The sequence below is a fragment of the Corvus moneduloides genome, chromosome 11, assembly GCF_009650955.1.
Source record: "Corvus moneduloides isolate bCorMon1 chromosome 11, bCorMon1.pri, whole genome shotgun sequence".
In the NCBI taxonomy this organism is placed as follows: Eukaryota; Metazoa; Chordata; class Aves; order Passeriformes; family Corvidae; genus Corvus; species Corvus moneduloides.
In genome coordinates, this window is record NC_045486.1 from 17,823,397 (window position 1) to 17,847,714 (window position 24,318).

The following is a 24,318-nucleotide window of genomic DNA, read 5'->3' on the forward strand; positions in this document are numbered from 1 at the left end:
AAATCCTAACAGGAGTTTACAGCTTGGGGATAGCTGCCACTTAGTTTGTTTGCTGGTGAGAGAATGTTGTGTATTGGAGAAAAAACCTTGTTCAGATTTGAAGAACTTTCTAAATTTATAATTTAACTTCTTACTTTGAGGTGAGGTACTTTGGGATGCCAAAGTTCTTGAACCTTGTTCATGGCAAATACCTCCAAAGTCATGCTATGAACCTAATAGACTGATCAAAAATCATCCCCAGGAGTTGCAGCTCTGGATTCCTGGTTTATTACTGAAGTGCAGTGCAGTGTGGTTGTCATGAGGAGTTTTTACAGAAATAAGCCATGCAATATTTGTTACCCATTAGTGGGAAGGGGGGGGAGGTTCTAGAAAAAAAAATCCATCTTATTTCTCGGGTTGTGGTGGCAGGACAAAGAAGCTAATTCTGGGAGAGTGTGAACTGAGGAAAAAAAAGGAATTACAATAGAAAATTAGTTTGGATAAATGAGGAATCTGGGTGATGATACAAGGGGCTTATGTAACTTAGTCTAGATAATAGGTATAAAAAGAGAAGACAGGGAGGGAAAGATGCTTTTGGAAATGAGACTGTAGGTCATAAATGGAGGGACAATGCAAGGTTAGAGGCCTTTCAAAAATTTTGGGCGGAAAGGTATTTGTACGAAAGTAAGAGAGCAGAAGTGCAAATTAACTCCTCCTTGTACTCGTCAAGTTGTAAAGTCTGGGGCAAGGTTTGTCACAGTCTCTACCAAAGTCTCTACCAGTAGATAATTATCTCTCTTTCAGGAAGCTTTTTGAACTGATCTAATGAGGTTGTGCTCTGGCTAGTGGATCCAGGAGCGTCTCCATCACACTTCTGCACAACCTTCCTGTCCCCAGAGAGGTGATAAACTGCACAAGGTCACTGAGTGAATCTGGGCAGAACTTACACATCATGTTCTTCCCTTCTTTTGTGTTTAACCACTGAGCAATGTTTCTTTTTCTCTCTGGTTTATATGGCTTTTCCTCACTCCAGGTGCCTGAACACTTCTTTAGGGTCTTGAAAGTAGCAAGCACCTGTATATGCAGTGCTGTGATACCTTTTTGTTACTTTAAAAGTGTTTCTGGAAAGTTAGAGCAGATTTTAATTATTTTTATGGTAGCACCCACCAGCTAGTAAATCAAGGTTTGTTGCAGCACACTACCTATTGCCCTGTTGTCCTGCGAGAAAAATGTCTTTTATGTAAAGATCCCTGTTTCCTCCTGATACACACATATATTTCTTTTTTTACCATAGAGGTAATTGTCCTTTTAGCAACCTTATGAAGGAACAGGTGCCTGTTTCTTTTCCAGGCTATAATGTGCTTATCTTTTGAGGTGTTGTATATTTTGGATGGGGGGGGGGGGGTGGTCCTTGTGACATTGTGGCTTCAATTTGTGTGAGTCTGATTGCCACAAACAGCTTTGCAGCCTTTTGTCAAACTCCTTTAGCAGCACCAATATTTTGGAAAGGAAAACTAGAAACAGATTGTTCTTTTAGTGATGGTGTTTCATCCTGGTCTTAGTAACTTTCTCCAGTGCTCTCGGTCACTTTTCTGGCTGCAGTTGATGGGAGAAGTGCCAGTGGAATGCGGTGGCACACAGGCTCAAACTCAACAATTTGAATTTTTCTCCCAAGTGATGCCTCCCTCATTAAACAGAGTCCTTAAAAATTCCTCTGAAATTACTTTAGAGACTGAGGCAGAAAAAGGGGATGCAGCTGAAGTTCTATGCTTTGTTACAATTCTAAAAAAAATCCACAACTGTGTTTTGTTTTTTTCAAGTAAGAAATTACATTTAAGGAGAAGAAAGAGAATTGTTGGTTAAAGTATAGGACAGGGAGCCAACAACTTGAGTTACTCAGCACTGATGCCTACCTGATTGCTTTGCTTTAGTTTCCTCCTCTGCGAGATGGACAGGAGGGTGTTTCACAGGTTACTGTGAGGAGCTCGTTGTGCCCATGAACTCCTTTGACACTAACTAGAGTACAAATGACACTATTATAATTTTGAAATCACTCCTCTCTTATACCACTGCCATCAGGAGCAACAACAAAGGAGGACTCAGATGCTGAAGGATGCTTTATGCTGGGATTATTTCCCATGCTGCTCTTTTAAGTTAAGAGTGAGTGTCACCTGTCTTCTCCCTGTCCTTGTTAACAGGTCCTGAGCAAAACTGTGGTGAGAGCTTGAGGCAGAGATTAAAGTTCGGCTGGTGCTTGTTGTTTGATTGCCATTTTGGTGGCCTTGGATGTGTGTGGCAGCAATAATCCCTTCTTTATTGTTTCTCATTGCTCTGAGGGTATGCTGGTATAAAGCTACAACTCCCAGCTACCTAGTGTAAATTAATGCTTATGTAATCATTGCATAATGCAGAATGCTTGCTCCCCTACTCGCTCTTTTCTTAGTCCCTGAAATTTATCTCTAGAAGAGTCATGGTAGCAGCCAGCTACCCCACTGTGCTGGGGACATGTCAAGCCCCCGTATGCATCTATTTTCTGAAGTTGGAAAGGGGAAATTTATCTTTGTTACCTAAATCAATATTTAGCCACCTCAAAAACTAGATCATATTTCTCTTTTTAAAAAAAGCTTTGAACTGTTATGAAAGTAAATAAGGTTAAATCCGGTTACTTGTGGTTTAGATCCCCATGGTAATTTTCGTAATCTGGTTGACAAAACTCTATTCTGGGTTACTAGTTAACTGGGATAACCAGAAAGGGGAGGTTTCAGTTCCCTCCTGCGCACAGCTTGTTGAAAACTTCCCAGCACTCAGCCTGAAACACTTCCTGACTCCAGAGCAGGAGCTTTATGTAACTCATTGCTCTTGCACACCCCTGGCTAAAGGACAAATGTGACCGATCCCTGCTTCCCTTGCTACCTTAGCGGATGCCTTTCCTGGCTTTGTTTTCCTGTCTTCACTAATACTCACAGTGTCTGTGCAAGAGAGGGGGCATGGCAGGAGGGAACAGTTTAGATTTGAGGACTTTAGTCGGGGAAACGAGTTTTGATTACATATCTAGAAGAGGGATGGCAGGTAGCAGCGTTCTGTATCTCTCCAGGTGTTGCCGTCTCAAAGCACTATGAAAATGTTTGCTTTGATATTTCACAAACCTCTTTTGAGCATAGTGGAGCTGGAAATGGATACAAGATTGCCCCGTGCTCCAGAGTAACCATGAGCGTGTGGTGCCTGCGAGAGGAAGGATGACCTGACGGGCACCTCACCTGGGCAGCATTCAGCGGCTTGTGCAGGGGTGGGAGGAGGTCCTGGAGGGGCTGGGTGCTGGAGCAGGTACCTGCCACACTCCGGTGGCAATGGGGTGCCAGTGGCTGCGAGCCTGTGCCATACAATAGTTACATAAGTGCTCTTTGGTGTTTATGTAACCCGGGTCTCAGCGTCCACAGCACTGAGGCCCAGCCAGAACAAGATCTCTTGGGTATTTGGGGCCTGGTTCTGCTTGCATAATCCCAGGGTTAGCAGATATATCGCCTGTCACCAAAGTTGGCTGTTTGATATTCCAGTTTGCCTCCAGGCACTTCTGGGCTGCTTCCTTTCCCTTTGGTTTCTGGGTGGTATATTCCTTGCTCCTGCCCTTCAATTCTGCTGCCTTTTGTTCCTGAAGGATCCCTTCAGGCCAGGAAAGGAGTTTTATTCTGCAGCATAACCTCATCAGCAACTGATACGCTGAAAGATGTCTGAAGGATAAAAGAAGGGCGGTGTTGCCTTGTAATTTATCTTTTAAAGTTTTCCGTTGACTTGGGCTTTCTTCTTGCCAAAGGAGTCTGGAGACGGGTTTGACTTGTGTGTGCTCCTGCTCTGGCTCCCTCCTCATGCTCGGGCCCATAGAGTCAGTGCTGGTGGCTTTTTCTTCAGAGCTCATCTCTTCCCTCCGTCCTCTGGTCCTGCACCGGAGAGAGAGGCAGCCTGCCATCCCTCACCAGCAGTCTGCAGATTTCACAGAGGTGTCTTGAACCCACAGCGAGTGATTGCTTTACTGATACTTAGAGAAATGAAAAACATGTTACTCAGACTTCAAGCAGCGCTCTTTGTTATACCAACATGACAGACTCTTTGTCTGGTTACAGTGACAGGTATGAACGACAGACCTGGGGTGGTTAACTCCTAGATAAATCAGCAACGGGAGTGATGATGTACGTGCTTTTTGACAGGTGAGGGAAGCTTCCCCTGGGAGCAGGCGAGCTCCGGGACTGAGCAGGCTCAGCCCGAAAGACGCCTTTGTGCCTGGCAGTACCGTGGCTGTGACTCAGCAGGACACCAGGCATCGCGGCTGGCAGCAGAGCTGGGGCGAGAGCAGCGCCGGGAGTCGGTCACGGCTGTGGTCAGCGGGCTGCGTTCCGCTGGAGCCAGGCGGGGACAGCCGGGCCGGGGGCTGGGGGCTGCAGGTCCCGCGGCTCACGGCGTGGCTGCCCGCTTGGCCAGGGCGCAGCGCCTGGCCCGGGAGCTCCCGCAGCCGTGCTCCTATGTGGACAAGCGGACAAAAGGCTGGTCCCGGCTGTCGTGCTGGCAGCGGTGGCAGCTGCTGGTGACCGGAGAGGCCCGAGGGGCGGCCGGGCGCGGGGTCCGCCGTGCCGGGGGCGGCGCGGCCGGGCGCGGGTGGCGCGGCCGGCGCGGGGGGGCAGGTGTGCCGGGTTATATAATACTTACATAATTAGGGCTTTGTTAAGCGCTGGTGGCTGGGAGGGGCGTCCTGCCGTCGAAGACTGAACCCGATTATTTTCCGAGGAGAACAAAGTCTTGTTGCTAATTAGCTGCCCTGACAGTGGCTGCGGCGGAGAGTCCCGAGTTCCCGGAGGGGCTGCGTCCTGCTCTGTCCCGCTCCGACCCCCTCTGAGGTGACTTTCCCAGTGCTTCGGATGGAAGCAACCGGATGTCGATGTGTGCCGGCTTTGTGCCTCTCCTGGGTGTTGCAACAGGTAAAGCCTGGAGGAAGGGAGTCTGAGCTTCCCCCTTACTTTCACCTACACTGTACTTGAGGGGTTTCATAAGGAATTTCCTGCCTCCAGCCCAGCCTTGTGGTGCTCAAGGGTTTACACACAATGCCACCTCTGTGAGAGGTGCTCTGTGCAGACAACCACTTTTCCCTTCTTGCATGGCATCCATGCAACAGCTGCACCAGTTGCATACAAAGAATATTTTGAAAATATTTCATATTGCACAGCTGAGTACAGGATGAGCCAGAACACTCTGGCTGTTGCCAGCCTCCAGGTTGATTGCTGTGCTGCAGTTAGAGAGCTGCTGTTCTTCGGGAGCCAGGTACAGTTGCACTCTGGCATCACCTACACCCAGTGCACTGGGGAAACATCACATAACCCCAGAGAGCATCTTCCAGGCTGTCAGAGCCTTTGCAGTCAGGCTTGCTCTGCGGAGTCACTCCTCCAGCCTTTGGCACAGTTGTAGTTCAGTGTGTCAGGGACTGAGTTTGCAGCTGGAGCTGTGCAATTAGACTTCCTTGTGCCATCCCTCAGTGCTCCTCCTATTCCTGCTTTGACAGCTCAGTACTGGCTGTAGTAGCGCTAGCTAGTATTAGCTAGTCTCTGACAGGCTTTTGCCCACAAACTGCATAGAAGTTCCCAGAAGGCCTGCAGTAATATTTAACTGCTCTTTGTTCTTTGTGCAAGACAAAAGAAAGCTCCCCAAAGTAAGAATTAACTGCTCGCTGCTCTGCATGCAGCTACCTTCCTCACCATGCATGCACATCCCTGTCCTTAGGGTAGGAAATAATGCCTAAAGACTCAGTAAAATTGTCCTATTTGGTATCCCGAGTTTCTGTAGTGAAATGATTTTAGAAATAAACAAGTGTCTGGTTTTCAGTTCTATGTCTTTCCTGGAGTCACTGGAGTTACCCTGGCAGTGAAACTGCTCTCCCAGGAGGAGGTGTACCTCTAGCTAGCCCTGTTAGCTGGCTAGTAACTGAGTGGGCAAGGAAGTTACCAACTTACACAGTAGTTTGTCCACTGAGGGGTCTCTTGGATCTTCTTATGCAGCAACCTCAGGTAGGAGACCCTCAGATCTTCTTCTGAATAGGAATTTCCGTACTCCTAGGAATGCTGACTGTTGCTAGAGCCAAACTGTGGATGCACAGACACTTGGACTTACTGAGGTCTTCCTTGGAGCATGGAGATTGGCTATAAAACTGTTTTTCACTTACCTTGGTGTCAGAAGACTGTGTCACGCCTCAAAACACCCTGCAGCTTCGTGACACTTTGCAGCAACCTGAGCCATTTTGCAGAGCAGGCTGTGTCGAGAGCAATTCACTGCTGAATTGATGATGCTAGAGAATATTCTTCAGGCTGAATCCTGTGCTGTTTTAAGGGAAGTTTGAGAAGGAGGTGATGAGGTGAGTTTTATAAGCTTGACTGCAATGGGAAGTGCCTGACTGTGGGACAAATCTTTTGCTGTGTTACACATCATGAGTCACAGCTGTGTGCAGTGTTTAGGGACAGCTCTGGCAGTCACACCACATAGGGAGCATCTGAAGCAGAGTTACACGCAGCAGTCACGACTCTCTTACAGAGATTTCTAAACTGTAATACTGTGGCGTGCTAGTGTTGGTCAAGAAACCAAACACCTCCCCCTATTTGTATGTTTATCTGGGGGTGGTGGTTGCTGCTGCTTATTGAGCAAAGAAAACTGGCAATCTCTGGCCTGCAGCACAAATCAGAGCCGTGCTATAACCAGCTCTGTTGGGTTTTGAGAATGCAGGTACATTTCACACCTCTGAATTCTCGAGAAAGGATAGTCATGCCCCTCTTGGCATTCAGGGTACCTTGCAGGGCAGACTGCCTGGGTGCGTGCAGGTGTCCATAACCAAGAGCTACTGGGAACTGTTTGGGAATTTCTCAGACAGAGAGCTATAACCCACCTGACGGAGCAGCTGCATTGATGCTACCACCACTTCCCTTGGGAGATCCTATTTGTAGATGTGGTGAGGACAGTGCAAAACATGGAATGAAGCTGGTGTGAACCGGGTGATTCTTGGTGCCCACAGTGGGTAACCTTGGGGTAGATTTACATCCTTGCCAACAACCACGTCTGACCCATGGCTGTCTTCTGCTGCGCAGACTTGGGCCTGCTTTTTCTGATGTGGCTCATCTTGCTGTGCAGGGGTGTGCTGATTTGTCACCCCCAGGCTGTGGCAATGCTCTCCTCAAGGAGGTAGCCCAGGTCTTCCTAGAGCGTACAGCAGCTCCAGCGTGATCAGACAGTTGTGAACATGCAAAGGTGGCTGATGAGTTTTTGTGTTGTGTAAAAAGCTACTTGTATAACCATGTCAGAGTAGCGTGTTGAGCTCCTGTTACAAAACTGTAATTACGTTTCTGTTGTAGGTGTAGGTTTGGCAAAATTGGGGCAGGATTATTCCATTGATTACCTTATGGGACCTATTCAACGAGGCTGTTCCCACACTCCCTCCAACCTAAAGATCTGACCTGTTCTTATATAAAATAGGTGTTTTTGTGTTTAGTTATTGTTTCTTAATATGTTTCTGTCCCAGTGTGGGTCCCAGGTACACAGCTTGGAGCTCACTGTGCTGGAGAGCAGCCACACGACTGCAGTGGAGAGCCTTGCTTCTCATCTGGGTTAGATTTTAGGCTGTGCACATAATCAGGATTTTAATACAAAGCAGCAACAAAATAATTCCTGCTTGTAACTGCCAGCTCATGCCACAGGTGTGGTGGGAGCTGTTGCAGGGTTAGACTTGTGATTTTATCATGTTAGTTAAGCTTTGTGAAAAGCTTTATTTGTGGTGGTGGCAAGGATGGGAGCAGCCTCGGGAAGCCGGCTGTCCCCTGAATCCCACTGCAGCTGAATCAGTGAGATGTTTGGAGCTGTCACTAGCGTGGAAGAGCTCTCTTGATGCATATGTGTCAGGAATGTGGGCTGAGGCACAGATTGTGTTCCTCACCTCAGAACTTGTATTGGCAGGACAAACACCAGCCTGAGCAGACATGGCTGTGGTGGATGAGGGCTTGTACTCAATGCAGGACCAAATTTATCATCAAATTTTGGGCTTCAGGCTCCTGCTCAGATGAGAATTATATTTTAAAAACCCTATCTGATCCAGCTGTGTGTAGGTTTCACCAGAGCTTCTGTTACATATCATTAAGAGGAAAGAAAAGGTAAAATGCAGAAATGGAATGAGTCTGCATAGGGATTGCACAACGTATATGAAAACACAGAGGAAGCATAATAATTTGGGCTCTTGAGCCTTTAGGTTTTGTTATTATCGCCTTTGTCCTGAAGACACCCTTGCCTGGCACAAGGTAGGTGGCAGGGTGGCTGCTGGAGGAGGTGACCTGGGCAACTGCTGGAGTGTGGGGAAGGAAGTGCTTCCTCTTCCCAACAAGCATGACTTTGTGCTCTCTGGTGCCTTGTCAAGGTCCTCCGGGCCCAGGGTGAGATGGCAGCAGTGTAACCATGGCAGTGTTTGTCTCCGGTTTAATGACTCATCCCGGAGCATGTGATCACGTGTGCAGCCTCCCTGCTTCCCTTTGCCCTATTTCATCCAATCTTTTGATCTAGTTATATAACCAGGAGTCGAGAGGGGCGGGGGGAAGGAAACAGTGCTGAATTGCAGGTAATGTGACTAAAATGTGTCTGTAGCTCAAATAGCAGAGTTGTTGTCTGGGAAGCCTGAGAAACCGGGTTTATTCCCAGCACAACTCTCTGTCTGCAAGTGATCTGATGCTTGATATCTGAGCTTGTAAGTCTAAAGAGGCATGGTGGGAGGACAGGGCTCCAAGACCTTGGCTGTGGTAGGAGAACTGCTGTGCTTGTAGCAGTGAACCCCTTTGCGTTTGTCTTCATATGCATAAGTCTCCTTGCATTCATCACGAGATCTATTTCATCCCATAAGCTGTGGATACCTGGTTTTCCAGTATGTGTAGGGCTTGCAGAGACAGATACTCAGAGAAATGTTTGAGCTGCTCTGCTGGTACTGGTCCATGGTGGGCTGAGCTCTGAAGTACTAAATGTGTTCTGACATAGACTTGGAGCAAATGCTGGGGTGGGTCTGGTGGGATGTCTGGAGAGGAAGTTTGCAAAGTTGGTGCTTTTGAACAAGGTGTGAATCTACTTCTTGTCATCTCAATTTTAAGATGTGATACTGGAGATAAGGTTAATTTAATGGGCATATGAATGTGACAGCTGCAGGTGCAATGTGCTGTACTGAAGCATCCTTCATTTAAGCTCCCAGCATTTTGAGAAGGAATGGTCTCTGTCTCCAGATCCCTCAGAGTCACAATGTGATGCTTGTTGGTTCTGTATTACTTCATCTGCCACATTCTTCTGTGCTGATGTCTTCTTTCTTTCAAAGTTCTAAGTGTCATTTCAGTTCAGTCATTAGCTCGGATACACAATGTAAGCAAGAAAGCTGATTACAGGATGAGGTTCAGGGTATCTCTTTGCCTGACACAAGGGGACAAGATGCTTCAAAGAAGCCATTACAATGCTTGTCAGAAGAAGATTGTTTCAAGGGAAGCTTTTGAACAGAAACGTTTCCTTTCTTTGCTCTGGAAGTATTATCTTGGTCACTGGCAGCCTGTTGAAGAGCGAAGTGTCACACAGAACAAGGTGTCATTTCACATTGTGCTTTAAGAGTGGAATCAGGCACAACTTGGAAGTCTGAAAGTAGGAGAATTAAGAGAAAAAGGAGTGTGTGTGATTTATAATGTAGAAAGGGTATTGCACTTATGTTCTGTTCGAAAAAAAACTTGTTGGAGGTTACCATCTAAACCATGAGAGTGAAGCCTGGTACTAAAACCACTGAGCTGCCTGCTGAGCCATGACCCAGTGTTTGAACCAGATAACCTTTTACATGCTGTGTTCTGTTGACTTGGGAGATGGTTACAGGTGTCATATACAGGGAAATTTCTGCCCTGCTTGAATGATGTGAAGCAAAGAGATTCAAGTTCCTTGTTTTAATCAGAGCTCCTCAGGCCCCCATAGGAAAACAGACTCTTGGGATAGCAAGTGCTCCACATGGACCTAAATAATTTTATCTTGTTTTCTTGTCAGGACACTTCTGGGCTGTGTTGAGGGGTGTTAGTCTGGGCTTTCACTGGGGACAGACCCTTCACTGTAGAACTTTTTAACTCTCTTTGACTGTCAATAAGGACCCCAGTTTTGACCCTCAGAGTGACATGCTTGCAAATGAGTGAGAGTAGGGCTTGTCAGTTCCCATTTGGCTCAAATCCTGCTGAATGCTCATGGAAAAGCCAGCTGCCAGCCTGGCACAGCTGTTGCCATGTCATGTTCTTCCCCTTGCAGACCAACCCCAGGAAGCCGTGTTCAGCGGTGACCATGCGGAGCACGCGGAGGATGGAGAATGGCAGCGCTCGACTTCAACTACCTCATCTCAGAGCGAGCGGGCAGAGCAACTCTTGCAGAACCAGCACAAGAGCCTGGCCTCTGAGGACACCAAAAAGAAGAGGGCTCAGAAACCGTCTCACATGCGGAGGAACATAAGGTGAGCAGCAGCAGCAGGACAGAAAGAGCTTGGGTCACATATGGTGATGAAAACAGAATCTCTGCACTTTGCTTCTGAGCTACGTTGTGCCACTGCTGGCAAACCAGATGGTTTTTCTTTTCCAAAACCTTAGGATTTCACCAGTGGGAGTAGAGTGATCTCAGACTGAAGTGCTGCATGTGGGTGCAGACTTGTTTGGTATTTCAGAAGAGTGAATATTTGGTTATGGAATGTATTGCAAAAATTGTGTAATTGGTGCTGTTTTTTGAGAGATGTAAATGAAAAACAGTACTACCATTAAGTAAATATCAGATATTTGCCGAGGTGAATCCTATTGCAAACAGCCTAAAATGCAGTCCTTTCCTATACTGTCCTGGGTACTTGTTGGCAGGAGTGCTGATGCTATGACTGGTGACTGAAATGTTGGAAGTCAGTTTCACCTGGATTTTTTAGAGCAGTAGTTGTTTGATTGTGTAATTCACTGCATATTCTGGGACAGGTTGTGAGGTGGTAAATCACTAGGAAATTTTGCTCAAGAGAGTTTTCTAAGCTCAGAGGAGAACTAATGGAGCAGGAACTCGTGTGGCAGCAAGTGGCTCTCATGCCCTGTGCTGGTGGTCTTTGGTTCGTATTTAAGCTTGTGCAGATTGATTTTCTTAAAGCCTGAAGGAAGAAGCATTGAATAGGCCTTGGAAAATGAGACTTCATTAGGATGAGTGAGATGTCCCTGAAGTGTGGGCTTGGGTGGTTTTAAAGGCTAGTTTGAAGAAGCTGGATTTTACCACTGCTTGTACTGCACCACTCCTCTGGCAAAAGCACCTTCATTTCCAGGACTGGACATGTGACACTGAAGCAGGGGAAAAGCAACTTCTGGAAGTAAATAAAATTACCTGTAAAGGGGAGGTGCTTTGACAGAATGCCTTGAAACAATTGTTAAAACCATTAGAGATCCTAGCTCCTGAAAATGCTGTCAGAAGAGAATCAGGGTGATGACTTTTTGTGGAGGAATTGATGCATTTTCTTCCCATGTATCTTATTTGCATGATTTTGTGCATTTTGTGTTTATAAACTGCATATCAATAAAAAACATCCTTTTAGGTAGAAGAACTAGTCTCTGGTAACCTAGTTTAAGTATGTCCTTACCCACTTATATTTATCCTCCTTTCATTACTTTGCTTCTGTCAAACTTCTGTCTTTTCCTTGACTGATAGTAGTGTTACCTGTAGTTGGGAAGCGCAGTGTTGAAATAGCTGTAGAATTTGCCCATATATTTTGGAGGATGGTGTTCCTACTTTGTGTGGCTGACAGAATACCTGGAGCTTGTCAGTCATCTTTGCGGCCATTCACATTTCTGGAAGAAATTGAGTTGTAACCGAGCCATATTTGCTCCTGTGTTCAGAAAGCTGTTGCGTGAGGACCAACTGGAAGCCGTGACAAAGGCAGCCCAGCAGGAAGAGTTGGAGAGAAGGAAACGGCTTGAGCAGCAGCGGAAGGATTATCCAGCCTCTATACCAACTGTACCCTTGGAGTTTCTTCCTGGTAAGCACTGGGAGATGCCAGTCAAAGCAAGAGTTTTAAGGATAGAAGCTGAATGAGGAAGGTAGTGCCGTGCTTGTCCAGGACAGGACAAGGGGTAATGGTTTTGACCTAAAGGAAGGTAGATTCAGGCTAGATACAAGGAAGAAATGCTTTACAATGAGGGTGGTGAAACACTGGCACAGTTGGTGCAGAGATGTCATAAGTGCCCCACCCCTGGAAACATTCAAGGTCAGGATGGACTGGGCTTTGAGCAACCAGATGTAGTTGAAGATGTGTCTGCTCAGTGCAGAAGGGTTGGACTAGATGACCACTGAAGGGTCTTTCCAACCCCAAAAATTCTGTGATTCTATGCTGTCCTTGGACTTTCAAGTGTAAACTCTTGGAACAGCAGTTCCAAACCACTTGTAGGTTCAGTGTGGGCAGTTCCACTTTGGAACTTGTTTTGTGTCAAGATACAAGTTGCTTGGTGAAAGGTGCCAGGTAATGTTTGTTGAAGATATTTTGACACATTAAGTGTGTGTAGGGGGATGCTGAAACAGAGGTCTCATCTTTCCAGCTGGTATGGGAGCTTAAACCAACAGGCTTGGCAGAAATGCCAGATCCTGTTTGTCCTGGGAATGGTCTGGTACAGGGGATACTGGAACAATAGACTGGGTGCACATATGTTGGTGATATAACCTTGGCCTTCCTTGCATGTTTCAGCAAGCAGTGAGTTGCAGGCAGTATAAATGGTTAAGCATCACTCATGTCTTTGGGTGAATATGTCATCTTACATTGTTTCCTAACCTGGATCATTTTGGTGATTTAGTTTATAGCACAGCTTCAAAAGGTGCAAAGGGAGAGAAGTGCAGCTGGATGTTGTGTCAGGGGTAAGGAGTTCTTGAGTTGGCCTTGCCTCTTAAGGAAATATATATTCTCCCTTATATGCAAGAGTTAAAAACACTTCTACATGTGGGAGAAGGAATCAGAGCTGTTTAAAACACTTTAACTGTTGCAGAGTGGGTTCAGCCCCAGAAGAACATCATTGCTTGCTGTGTCAGTGCAGTGGTGCTGTTTGGCCCCATTAGCGTCTCTCCCCACATGGCAGCACTAAAAACATACAAACAAACGCTCTTGATCACCAAAAGTTGTTTATGATGTGTGGGATGTAATGATTACAGTGTCCCTATTAACAAAGGGCAGTTATCATCCCTTCAGCAGTTGGTACTTTCTCTGCTGGGTGAAACACAGCTTTTACTGAGGCCAAAAAAGAGAGAAACAAAGGGCTTTAGCATGTTGTATGGTCAGTGTGCCCCAGTCAGGGCATGAAACAGAGGGTGCCATCAGCAATGGGCTTTTGTTTCAGCATACTGAGAAAGGAGGAGAGTGTGACCCAGGAAGCTGAGTCATAGCAGTATTGTAGACAGTGAGAGTCTGTTATGGAAAATTCCAGGACTAAGTTATTGGAGCTAAGTGGAAGGAAATACTGTCTGGGTTTTGAACAGTTTTGTCTCCTTCTCCATTATTATGAATTACTTATTGTTTGTAATTTATGTTTGTAGAGGACATCGTTTTCAGAACAGCAGAGGCGACCCAGCTCCCCCCTCAGGTCCTGGCTGAGGAAGTGATCTGCCTTGATAGTACCAGCAGTGGCAGTGAAGATGATACTAAAGGAAAAAACAGCATTAAAGATGGTAAGTGACCAATTGCCTCAGCCTGCTATTCTCACAATATGCTGTTTATTCAGCCACAAGTCTGTTTTCATCTGGTCAGATGCTCCAGTGGTGAATCACTTCAGATTTTTGTGGGCCTATTGGTTTCCAGTTATATGGGCAGTTCTGACCTGTGAGTCCTAAAATGACACCTATAAAATGGCCTGTCAGGCCTTCTTGTGAACTCGTGTTTATTTCTGCTTTATAAATGCACTGAACTTTGCTCAGTGCGTTGCTGAAGAATGCTTACAGGAGATGTGGCATCATTTGCTGTGTGTAAAAGGAGCATCTAAGTATTCAGATCTGCAGCTGAAAGTGGGTTTTGTGTTCCTTGTCCCAAATGGATCTAACCTGACTCCTTGGTGATCCTTAGGCATTGCATCAGTAGATAAAATTCATGTCTGGGTTTGGGAATTAAGAGAACATATGGAGGAGAATGTAAAACACTCAGAAACTGTCTCATGTTCTCTTTGGATCAGCCCAGACTAATGTTCCCTGAAACATTTGGAAGCCAGGGAAGCCGATGCTTTCATATGCTGGTCTGAGAGGCCTGATGTGTGCCTGCTTGTTCAGGATACGTGATTAGGCCAGTTGGAATTGCAAAAGCTGGGGGTAGCCTTATTTCCTGATAGTTTTTTTCCATTCGTGATAAACCCTGACGTCAAGTTAACTTTGTCCTTATTCTCTCCTGTTTTGGTTACTTTACAGAAGTGATTGAGCTGAGCTCAGGAGAGGATGATGCCTTCCAAATTGTGGACAGCAGTGACTCTGGCAATGAAGGGGAGGACGATGGCAGTGAAGAGAGCAGTGGCTCTCATGTGAATGATGCCTTAAATCAGTCAGATGCTCTGGGGCAAGTCATCGTCAACATCAATCATCCACCAAATGAGGAGGACATTTTCCTGGCTCCCCAGCTTGCACATGCAGTAAAACCTCATCAGGTAGGCTTTGTTAGCCTCAAAAATGCACTTAATTCAGGCAAGCCTGCCTGGGAATCTCAGCAGAACTTCTTTGGTGAGCCATGTGACCGGTCTGGTTGTGGTGCTGGCTGTTGTGGACAGTCAAATGATAAGGCTGAATTAGAGGAAGGCCAAGGCTCTGTATAACTTGGGCTATTGTTATAATCAAACCTTTGGTATATTTAGATGAACTTTTAAAAAATAAGGTTATATTTATAAACAAACTAATCAACCCCAATTCATATTCTCTGGCTACAAATTAATTTTGATGATATGTTCTCAAGAAATTCTGTGAGCATCTAAAAATACTGAGTTTCTGAGCCTTCCCAAGATTAGAGTACTTTAGTGAACTTGAAACATCCCCTTTATATTTTCATGGTCCTCATGTACTTGCCACTCTGTAAATACATACCCATCTTGGGCTTTTCTTTCCTCCCACCGTTCTAATACCTTTTTCACTTTTCTGCCTAGATTGGTGGGATCCGATTCCTATATGACAACTTGGTCGAGTCCTTGGAGAGATTTAAAACCAGCAGTGGGTTTGGGTGTATTTTAGCACATAGCATGGGCCTGGGAAAGACCATACAGGTCATCTCTTTCTTGGATGTACTTTTTCGGCACACGGAGGCAAAGACTGTTCTTGCCATTGTACCTGTAAGTAGCCATGTGAAGGGCTGGCTGAGAGGCTTCCTTGCACTGCTTCTTTCTTTGCATAGAGAAGGTTGATTAGTGTCCCATCATACATCAAGTTTTATCACATCCTTGCTGCTCTTCCCTCTCTATCATTCCCTTTGTTCCTGAATTTGCATGTTGTGAGCTGCTGCTTCCGTCTGAGCACACTGGATGTCACTCCCTAATCTCATTTTTGCTCTTAAAAATCCTAAGTAACTCAATCAAGTTTAAATCCTTCTGTGGCTAATTTTTTCAGGTGAATACGCTCCAAAACTGGCTAGCAGAGTTCAACATGTGGCTCCCAGCACCTGAAAGCCTTCCTGCTGATTATAACTCCAAAGAGGTCCAGCCCCGCACCTTCAAAGTCCACATCCTGAATGATGAACACAAGTAGGTGACAGTAAAAGCTTTTCTGAGCTCTTGGCTCAGGGACCTCTGCTTCTCTCTGGGTCATTTTCCTTGCATGGATGAGGGCAGTGCAGTGGTCCTGGGGAATTCTCAGTTCATTGGCTCTATTCATACACCTACCTGTTGAGGTCTTCACCTTCAGGGTGGGATATATGTGAATCTGCTGATGTCACTCCAGCCATGTGGCCAGGATCTGATGTACTGTGGTGGACTGAGCAAAGACAGTGTCTTCATCTGAACCAGTTCTGAGCAGGCTGGAAGGGAAGGAAGCCTGAGGGACAGGAGCATTGGAGGAGACAACAGGGGATAAACAACCAAAGATTAAAACCATGTGCACTGGCAGCTCATTCTGAAAATGGTTTTTGCAGAGGCAGACTCAACAGCTCTATAAAAAGGGAACTCTTTGAGTTTGATATGCTTGTGTGCATGACAGACTTCTACACCTCAGTTCCTGTAAGGATTTGTCAGTCTCAACACTGCTATCCATGGCCCATAAAAGGCTTTTCTTCCCCTCTGTATCAGTTTGTTTCCCAAAGAAATGTAATTGTATCCCTCCATCTGGTTTGATGTGAGAAAAGTGCTTTAATTAATGCATTGGTCTTTTTTCTCAACAGACTCCAATCCAGTGATTCAACCTGAAACTGGAGTAAAGCTTACAGTTTATTTGGTTGTTTTGTAGGACGACAGCTGCACGTGCAAAGGTGGTGAATGACTGGGTGACAGAAGGTGGTGTGCTGCTGATGGGATACGAGATGTACCGTCTCCTCTCACTGAAGAAGTCCTTTGCCACTGGCAGGAAGAAGAGAACAAAGAAACAAACTGGCCCTGTCATTATTGACTTGGATGAGGAAGACCGGCAGCAGGAGCTTCTGAAAGGTGGGAAGTCAGCCCTTGAGGGAGAGTGTGACTCTGCTGTCCAGCTGGCTGTCAGCTGTGGCAGCACAAGGAAACAACCTGTAACTTGCTTTTAACATGATCAAACTTTGCTGGGCAGGATTGTGTCTTTGGAGGGAGAAGGTTGTTGTGCTTTGTCTGAGTCTTTAGTTTCTTGAAAGAGCTGCAAGTGTGGAATTCAGTGCACTGAACTGTGGGATTTGTCAGTGTGAGATTTGCCCCTCTGATTTGATGCAAGACACCCAACTTGATGCAATGCAGGTCATTGAGCAGAAATCAAGGAGCAGTCATGTTTGCTCATTACCACATTTTGCTAAATCAGAACCAGTGTCTAGTCATATGTTATCTCCTGCATCAGCCTTGCTCTCTGCACCCATAGATACTGCTTTTTTGTCTTTCAGAACTACCCCTCTTTTATGAAGCTGGTGACCTTATAAAATCAGAACTTTGTCTTATCCATCTCTAACTAAAACGTAATGTTCCTTTGTCCTCAGGGATTGAGAAGGCTTTGTCTCGCCCTGGCCCAGATGTGGTTATTTGTGACGAAGGACACCGGATAAAGAACTGCCATGCCAGCACTTCCCAGGCGCTCAAGAACATCCGCTCGCGCCGGCGGGTGGTGCTGACTGGGTACCCGCTGCAGAACAACCTCATCGAGTACTGGTGCATGGTGGACTTTGTGCGGCCTGACTTCCTGGGCTCGCGGCAGGAGTTCAGTAACATGTTTGAGCGGCCCATCCTGAACGGGCAGTGCATTGACAGCACTCCCCAGGACGTGCGGCTGATGCGGTACCGCAGCCACGTCCTGCACAGCCTGCTGGAGGGCTTCGTGCAGCGGTGAGTCCACAGGGAGTTCTCAGGGGTGTAGGCCATGCAAACAGCTCCTTCATCCCAAGTTACTTGGCTTGTTGGCTGAGTTTATGTACTACAACTAAATCTGGCTGCCTTATTGAATCGTGGAGTCATTTAGGTTGGAAAAGACCTGTAAGATCATCAATTCCAACCGTTAACCCAGCAGAGCCACCACTAAACCTTGTCCCCAGGTGCCACATCTACGAGTCTTTTAAATCCCTCCAGGGTTCATGACTCCACTACTTTCCTGAACTATCTGTTCCAATGTCTGACTACCCATTCCATGAAGAAATTTTTTCTAATATCCGATCTAGACTGCCCTGGCACAATATGAGGCCATTTCCTCTTGTCTTACTACTGTTACCTGGGGGAGAAGAGATTGTCCCCTACGTGGGTATAACCTACTTTTAGGTAGTTGTGGAGAGAGAGAAGTCCCCCCAAAGCCTCCTTTCCTCCAGGCTGAGCCCCCTCAGCTGTTTCTCATCAGACTTGTGCTCCAGACCCTTCCCCAGCTCCATTGCCTGAATCTGGACATGCTCCAGCACCTCACTGTCTTGTAGTGAGGGGCCCAAAACTGAACCCAGGATTCAAGGCAGGGCCTCACCAGTGCTGAGTACAGGGGGAAGGTCACTGCCCTGGCCCTGCTGACCACACTAAAGTTGGTTTGCTTTGGTACCACAGACTCTGATATTAGAGAACTATACGTCTAACTGCCCCAGAGTGACCTCAGGTTTATTTTGTTGGCTTAATAGCCAATTTGGTTGTGTGCTTTGTGACATTCTTATCCAAGGATCTGAAACTGTTTCATGAAAATATTAAGAAAAGTGACAGTGACTCCACCACTCTGGAAACAAACCAGCATTTTTTTCTCAGATGAGGATTCTAAGATGATGGTCTGAAGTGTCTTAATCATTGGCAGAGCTGAAAATAGACTTTACGCCTTTTTTCTATTTTTCAGCTACCATGGAAAACAGGACTTTCATCACCCTCTTAACTCTGTGACCTGTGCTAGAAGATTGTAATGTTTGAGGTCTTTGTAATTGTGTTTACAATTGGTATTTGGCTGCAGGAAGAGTATCTCAGAAGTGACATGCATTAGAGAAACATGCAATTTAGAAGTCCTTCTCCCTGCAGCCGGGTGGGCAAGAACTCAAATCTTACCCTACAGGCAGCCACAGGGAGATCATATTGGGAAATTCCCTTCCCTGTATTTATCTCACTGTTTTTATTTCCTCCACAGGCGAGGCCACAACGTGCTGAAGGTTCAGCTGCCATCTAAGGAAGAACATGTCATTCTGGTACGTCTGTCCAAGATCCAGCGGGCCCTTTACACGGAGTTCATGAACCGGTTCCGAGATGCAGGCAACAGTGGCTGGCTGGGACTGAACCCACTCAAAGCTTTCTGTGTCTGTTGTAAGGTAGGTTTTAGCAGAAGATGCAAAGAAGTGTTCTAATATGTTGGGGAAAGGGGAATGTAAGTCAGAAGAGAAGGTGAAAGAAGGCCGGGGACATCATCTCTCCCCAGAGTGCTCTGCAGTGGTTCAACAGTATTGTTATCTTTGCTGCCAGAACTGGACTGCAGGGATGTTAAATGTCTCTTTCAAACTGTGCAAGAAACCTGCTGCCGTCAGCTGAAACAGTCTGGGCTGGTATCTTAAACTGCATAACTTTACCTGCTGTAGTGCAAACAGGCAGCTTCCTCTGCTTTTGTGCTGTGTGGGGTGCACAGTGACCTCCTGGTTTGTTCTCAAGGAAAGAATTGGGCACTTCAAAAGATATGAGAGCCAGAAGAAATATTAGTTCCTTCCTTTGAATAGCTATGGGGGCTTTCAGGTCACAATCATTGGCAAGCAGCAGACTAGTGCAGGTCTAACCACTTTCTTTCTTTATCCCTTCAGATCTGGAACCATCCAGATGTGTTGTATGAAGCTCTGCAAAAGGAGAATCTGGCAAATGAGCAGGATTTGGATGTGGATGACCTTAGCACAGCAAGTACTAATTCCCGCTGCCAGCCTCAGGGAATTAAAGTCAAAACAGAGAGTAATACTTTGGCATCACCAGTTGGAGAAGCGACTAATAGCAAGTTCCTCCAGAGTGTTGGCTTCAACCCTTTTCAGGAGAGAGCAAATCAGGTCGTAACTTATGAGTGGGTGAGTGTCACTGCTGGAGAACTCTTGATTTGGAGAGCCTGAAAGGCTGGACAGTTTTCTGAAGCAGAGCAAAGAGAAGACTCTTCTGTTTGAGTTGTGGGTTTCTCTTATGTTCTCTTTACCACAGAGCATCTTGAAAAGCATGGCGCTAGGAGGGGGTTGTGACTCTCATGAGGTAGAAGTGCAGGCAGCACTCTTATGCCATTGCTCTCATCTGACCAAAAAGGCCGTGGACTTTGCTATTCTAAATAAAGGTGTTAGGATGAAGTTTGATCTAAATAAGATGGTGGTAAATCTAGAAGGATGGAGCAAAGCTCTTGAGATAAGAGTCATGACAGATTAAGAGGATACTCATCAAAGAAGTTTGTCATTTGGAGCTTTCGGAATGGGAGGTAGCAGCAGTAGTTGAGAATAACATTGTCACCTCAAACAACTGGATGTAAATAACCTCATTGCCATGATTTATTTCTCTCACCTTGAGACAGGGTTGTTGAACTAAACAGGGAATGAGCAACTCCACCTGTAATAGTCTCCCGTTTCTCGGTAGGCCAAAGACATCTTGTGTGACTACCAGACGGGAGTCCTGGAGAACTCACCCAAGATGGTGCTACTTTTCCACCTAATTGAGGAAAGTGTGAAGCTTGGAGACAAGATCTTGGTCTTCAGGTAAGCAGAGTATCAACAGCTGATCCTACAGTCATTAAATACTGGAGCAGTTGGATCCCCCCTGGTACTAGCAGGTTGTTACACAGGGTGAATGGTGTGGCAGTTCCCCTTCTCTCCTTTCTTGTATTAATGTTGATTTTCATCCATGGATTTTATACTTCTGCCACTGTCACATTTACTAGTGAGGAGTGTGCTGCACAAACAGGGTTTGTAACCATCAGCTCTGTCATGGTTGGGGAAAGATTCTGATATTCCACTTTTGCTGCTGGGAGGCTTTTTCCTGAACAGAGATCTTGGTTTTGCAGCCAGAGCTTGTCCACCTTATCTGTCATTGAAGAGTTTTTGGCAAAGAGACCGATGCCGAGTCCTCCAGGCTCAGATGGAGGAGTTCATAACTGGGTCCGAAACATCAACTACTACAGTGAGTGCAGCCTCCTCTCTTTTGTTGTGACACTGTTTGATCCTGTGAAGGACTAATTCCTGAAAGTCGCCCACCATCTCCTTTTAGTTGTCTTTGGGTGTGAAAATGCTCTGCTGAAGCATTCTTCTGATGAACCTCTTTCAGACTGTTCTTACTTCAGTTGTTTTGGAAGACAATGTCAGTTGGATGGCAGCTAGCCAGTAATTTCCAAATCCTCTTTTGACATCTTACTTAGAAGATGTTAGACATCTTTGACACCTCACTTACACACTACTGCTTTTTTAAAGTTGCAAAAAATACTTTTTGCTTCCTGTTGGCTATTTGCTAGATCTTGCTTCCAAAATCAGAATCACTGTGGAATGCTTTCACTTGCTCAAGGCTGTGAATTCCTCTCCCTTCTTCCCCAGCTTTAAATCTTTTTCTGGTATGGGTTGTAAAGTATCTGTGGCTACTTTACAGGCCAGGACTGAGAAGAGTGGTGGATATGGTGTTCCTGATTTTTGCAGAGCTGCCAGAAGCAAGCTGCTGCCCAGGAACAGAGACATGACACTCCCTGCACTCCTCTACACCAGTGCCCTCTGTGCTCAGTTTCTGGGGGTTTGCCAAAGGCTTTACAATTTTGCTTTCTCTTGGTTCCTGGAGCTTCCTGCATACGCGAGGCCTTTGTTCCTGTTGTTCCTGCTTGCTATCCATCTTGCCTAAAGCTGAGCCTTAATGGGCTAAATGTGTTGTAGTGCTCCCAGGCCTGGCACTGACAAGCTTGAGTAATGTTTTACTTGATCTTTCAATTGAACAAGTCCCAACCTGGCTGGCTGCATTGCACCTGCCTGGCTGGGCATATTACAGGTACAGAGTGGTCCAGTTGAGATCCTGCAGTACATGACTTGAAAAGATCCAGAACTGGTTTGGAACCAGTTTCAAAGATCAGTGTTTGGAAAGTGGGTTTGTTCTGATAGAAATCCCCCAAACATACAGAGCTTTTAAATGTATCTTTAATTTCCTTCTCAGGACTGGATGGCAGCACCTCTGCCTCGGAAAGAGAACGGCTGATTAACCAGTTTAATGATCCCAGCAACACCTCTGTTTGGCTCTTCCTTTTATCCACACGGTGAGTTGGCTGGAGCAGAAGGGCACGTGGGAGGACTCGTACTGTGTTCTGGATGCATGTCAGTTTTCAGTTCTTAACTTCCTTTGTAATATACTCTCCATGGTATGATAGTGCCATCTGCTTCTGAATTCCCTAGGGATGTAGGATTTCAGCCTTAGGCCTCTGCAACCTTAGACCTCAAGCCTGACAGTCTTGAAAACCAAACTTGGGTTTAAAGTTTGACTGGAGGAAATTTTCCATAGACCCTTTATGGACTCTTGGCTGTGATGATTGTCCCCTGTAGAAGTTTTGGAAATCGGCCATGGCAGCAGTTTGAAATTTGCCTTAATTTTCCAGTGCTGGGTGTTTGGGTGTCAACCTCATTGGAGCAAACAGAGTGGTGGTGTTTGATGCTTCCTGGAACCCGTGCCACGACGCCCAGGCCGTGTGCCGCGTGTACCGCTACGGGCAGAAGAAGCCATGCCACATCTACAGACTGGTTTCTGATTATACCCTGGAGAAGAAGATCTATGACCGTCAGATCTCCAAGCAGGGCATGTCAGGTAAGTGTGGATGAACACAACGTTCCACTCTCAGCTTTCACTCCTCTTAGCTCCTGTAAGTCCTGTTTCTGTGGGATTTGTAACTGCTTTTTTTAAGGTTGAAAACCAGACAGAGAGGTGATAGGCACTGTCTCAGGGCTATGTTTGATGTTTGAGTTAGCATTGATGTGGGATTCTGTAAGAATTTCATGGTGGTAGAGCCAGCATCCTGCAACAAGGTTGTGGTCCCAATCCATTGCTGTGCCATTTACTTTCTCTGCTCCTCTTCTGGCTGCTGCAACAGACTGGAGACTTGGGGGGTGCTCATCCTTTGTTCCCCTCTGCCTGGGTATTGCTCATTTAAACTGGGTGTTACTCCATAAATAGCTCTGTGTCTCCGTTTTTCCTGCAGTGAGAGAGGGAAAATAGCTAAATTAAAATGTACCTTTGACTTATAGTGCTTGCTTAGATGCCAAGAATAATCAATTCACTGTGGTTCTGACCTGCCTTTGTACTGAAAGTATCTTTCATGGTGGTTTGTGCCAGTTGTCAAGCTGCTCTCATAGAATGTGCAGCTGAGGGTTGTGGTGACCCAAAGAGAGCTCTGTGTCCTTCTTTGCTCAAAACCCAACTCCAGAGGCAGCAGTCCAGCGTGATCAGCTCAGTTTGCTGTTGTGCACTCGAGGTGGAGTCCCCTGGCAGCTGGCTTGGCTCCCAGGAGAGTCCTGGATAGAGATGTTTTCTCCATGTGCTCCCATTTGACCTGTGTGCCAGAGGGAATATTCAAGGAAAACATTCAGGCTCTTGAGAGGGAGGGAATGTGGCTGCTTTTCTGAGCTTTCCACTTTAATACATAGTTATTAATTTGAGCCTTTTTGGTGGGATTTGTGGGAGAACACATGCTGATGTGGCTGCAGTTCTGTCCCAGGACATGTATGTTTACAGCCTTGTTACATGAGGTGGGACACTAGCCACAATTAGTTTTGTGTTCCTGTTTGCCAGGAGCTTGGTGACCTACACAGCTTTGCTGAGCAGTCTGGAGCACAGGCACTTGTCAGCCTGACTTGGTCAAACAGGCTCGGCTCTGAACATGATGATTTTTCTCCTTGCCCTGACATTTACTGAATACTTCCGAGGATTGTGTAGATTGCAAGGAGGGAGCTGTGTTAGGACAGAAGTGTAGGAAGGGCAGCAGGTAGGCAGCACTGAGCTCTTCCCTTCTCTGCTCACTCCATTCATCTCTTTTCCAGATCGGGTGGTGGATGATCTGAACCCAGTGCTGAACTTCACTCGACGGGAGGTGGAGAACCTGCTGCATTTTGTGGAAGAAGAATCTGACCCTGCTCAGCTCTCCCTCAATCCAAGCAAGATGAAGGAGTCTGTTCTACAATTAGCCTGTCTCAAGTATCCTCACCTCATCACCAAGGTAAGACCAGCCTGCTTCCTTGCACAGGCAGGAATGGGCCTGGAGGAGTCTGGCAGTGAGATGGGACCATGGTGGCAAGAAGGATGCACCTGGGTGCTGGTGGGAATAGGCAGAAAATTCTCTAGAGATGACCCAAAGATCCTTGCCCTTCCCTGTGATATCTTCCACTCATTTAGAAACACCTCTGTCCTGTACAGGTTTGGGGGAAGGTTGTCAGGCATCCCTTTCTTCAACTTGGTGCTGGGTGCAAAGGTGGCAGTGGAATATCCCAGCTTGCTACCAGCTCTTTTCCTGGGGTGACTTTAAACTAAAGCTGGGACAGGCAGCACTGGCCTGTGCTGTCAGGAGTATCACTTGTGGGGTGATGCTGCAGAGTGGGCCTGTGCTAGGTGCTGTGGGGTTCTGGGGGCTGTGTGACATTGTGGCGGGCTCAGTGCTTGTGCTCTTGGCCTGGCCAAAGCTCCTCGGTTTTGCTGTGTGCTCATGCTAAGTGATGGCCTTGGCTGGGCAGGT

General features: G+C 46.4%; 1 protein-coding gene across 4 annotated transcripts in view; it reads left to right on the forward strand.

Annotated features, from left to right (window-relative positions):
- The window catches only part of RAD54L2 (RAD54 like 2), a 68,294-nt gene that overhangs the window by 35,944 nt on the left and 8,032 nt on the right, over nt 1-24,318 (forward strand). For all 4 annotated transcript variants that reach the window (XM_032121376.1, XM_032121380.1, XM_032121378.1 and 1 more), the window contains 15 exons: nt 10,300-10,498; nt 11,898-12,037; nt 13,579-13,710; nt 14,437-14,669; nt 15,159-15,341; nt 15,616-15,749; nt 16,447-16,643; nt 17,156-17,498; nt 18,754-18,931; nt 19,412-19,663; nt 20,211-20,329; nt 20,635-20,750; nt 21,759-21,858; nt 22,195-22,400; nt 23,630-23,805. In XM_032121376.1, coding sequence (XP_031977267.1) covers nt 10,300-10,498; nt 11,898-12,037; nt 13,579-13,710; nt 14,437-14,669; nt 15,159-15,341; nt 15,616-15,749; nt 16,447-16,643; nt 17,156-17,498; nt 18,754-18,931; nt 19,412-19,663; nt 20,211-20,329; nt 20,635-20,750; nt 21,759-21,858; nt 22,195-22,400; nt 23,630-23,805 — 2,708 coding nt within the window. The remainder of the gene's footprint in view (nt 1-10,299; nt 10,499-11,897; nt 12,038-13,578; nt 13,711-14,436; nt 14,670-15,158; nt 15,342-15,615; nt 15,750-16,446; nt 16,644-17,155; nt 17,499-18,753; nt 18,932-19,411; nt 19,664-20,210; nt 20,330-20,634; nt 20,751-21,758; nt 21,859-22,194; nt 22,401-23,629; nt 23,806-24,318) is intronic.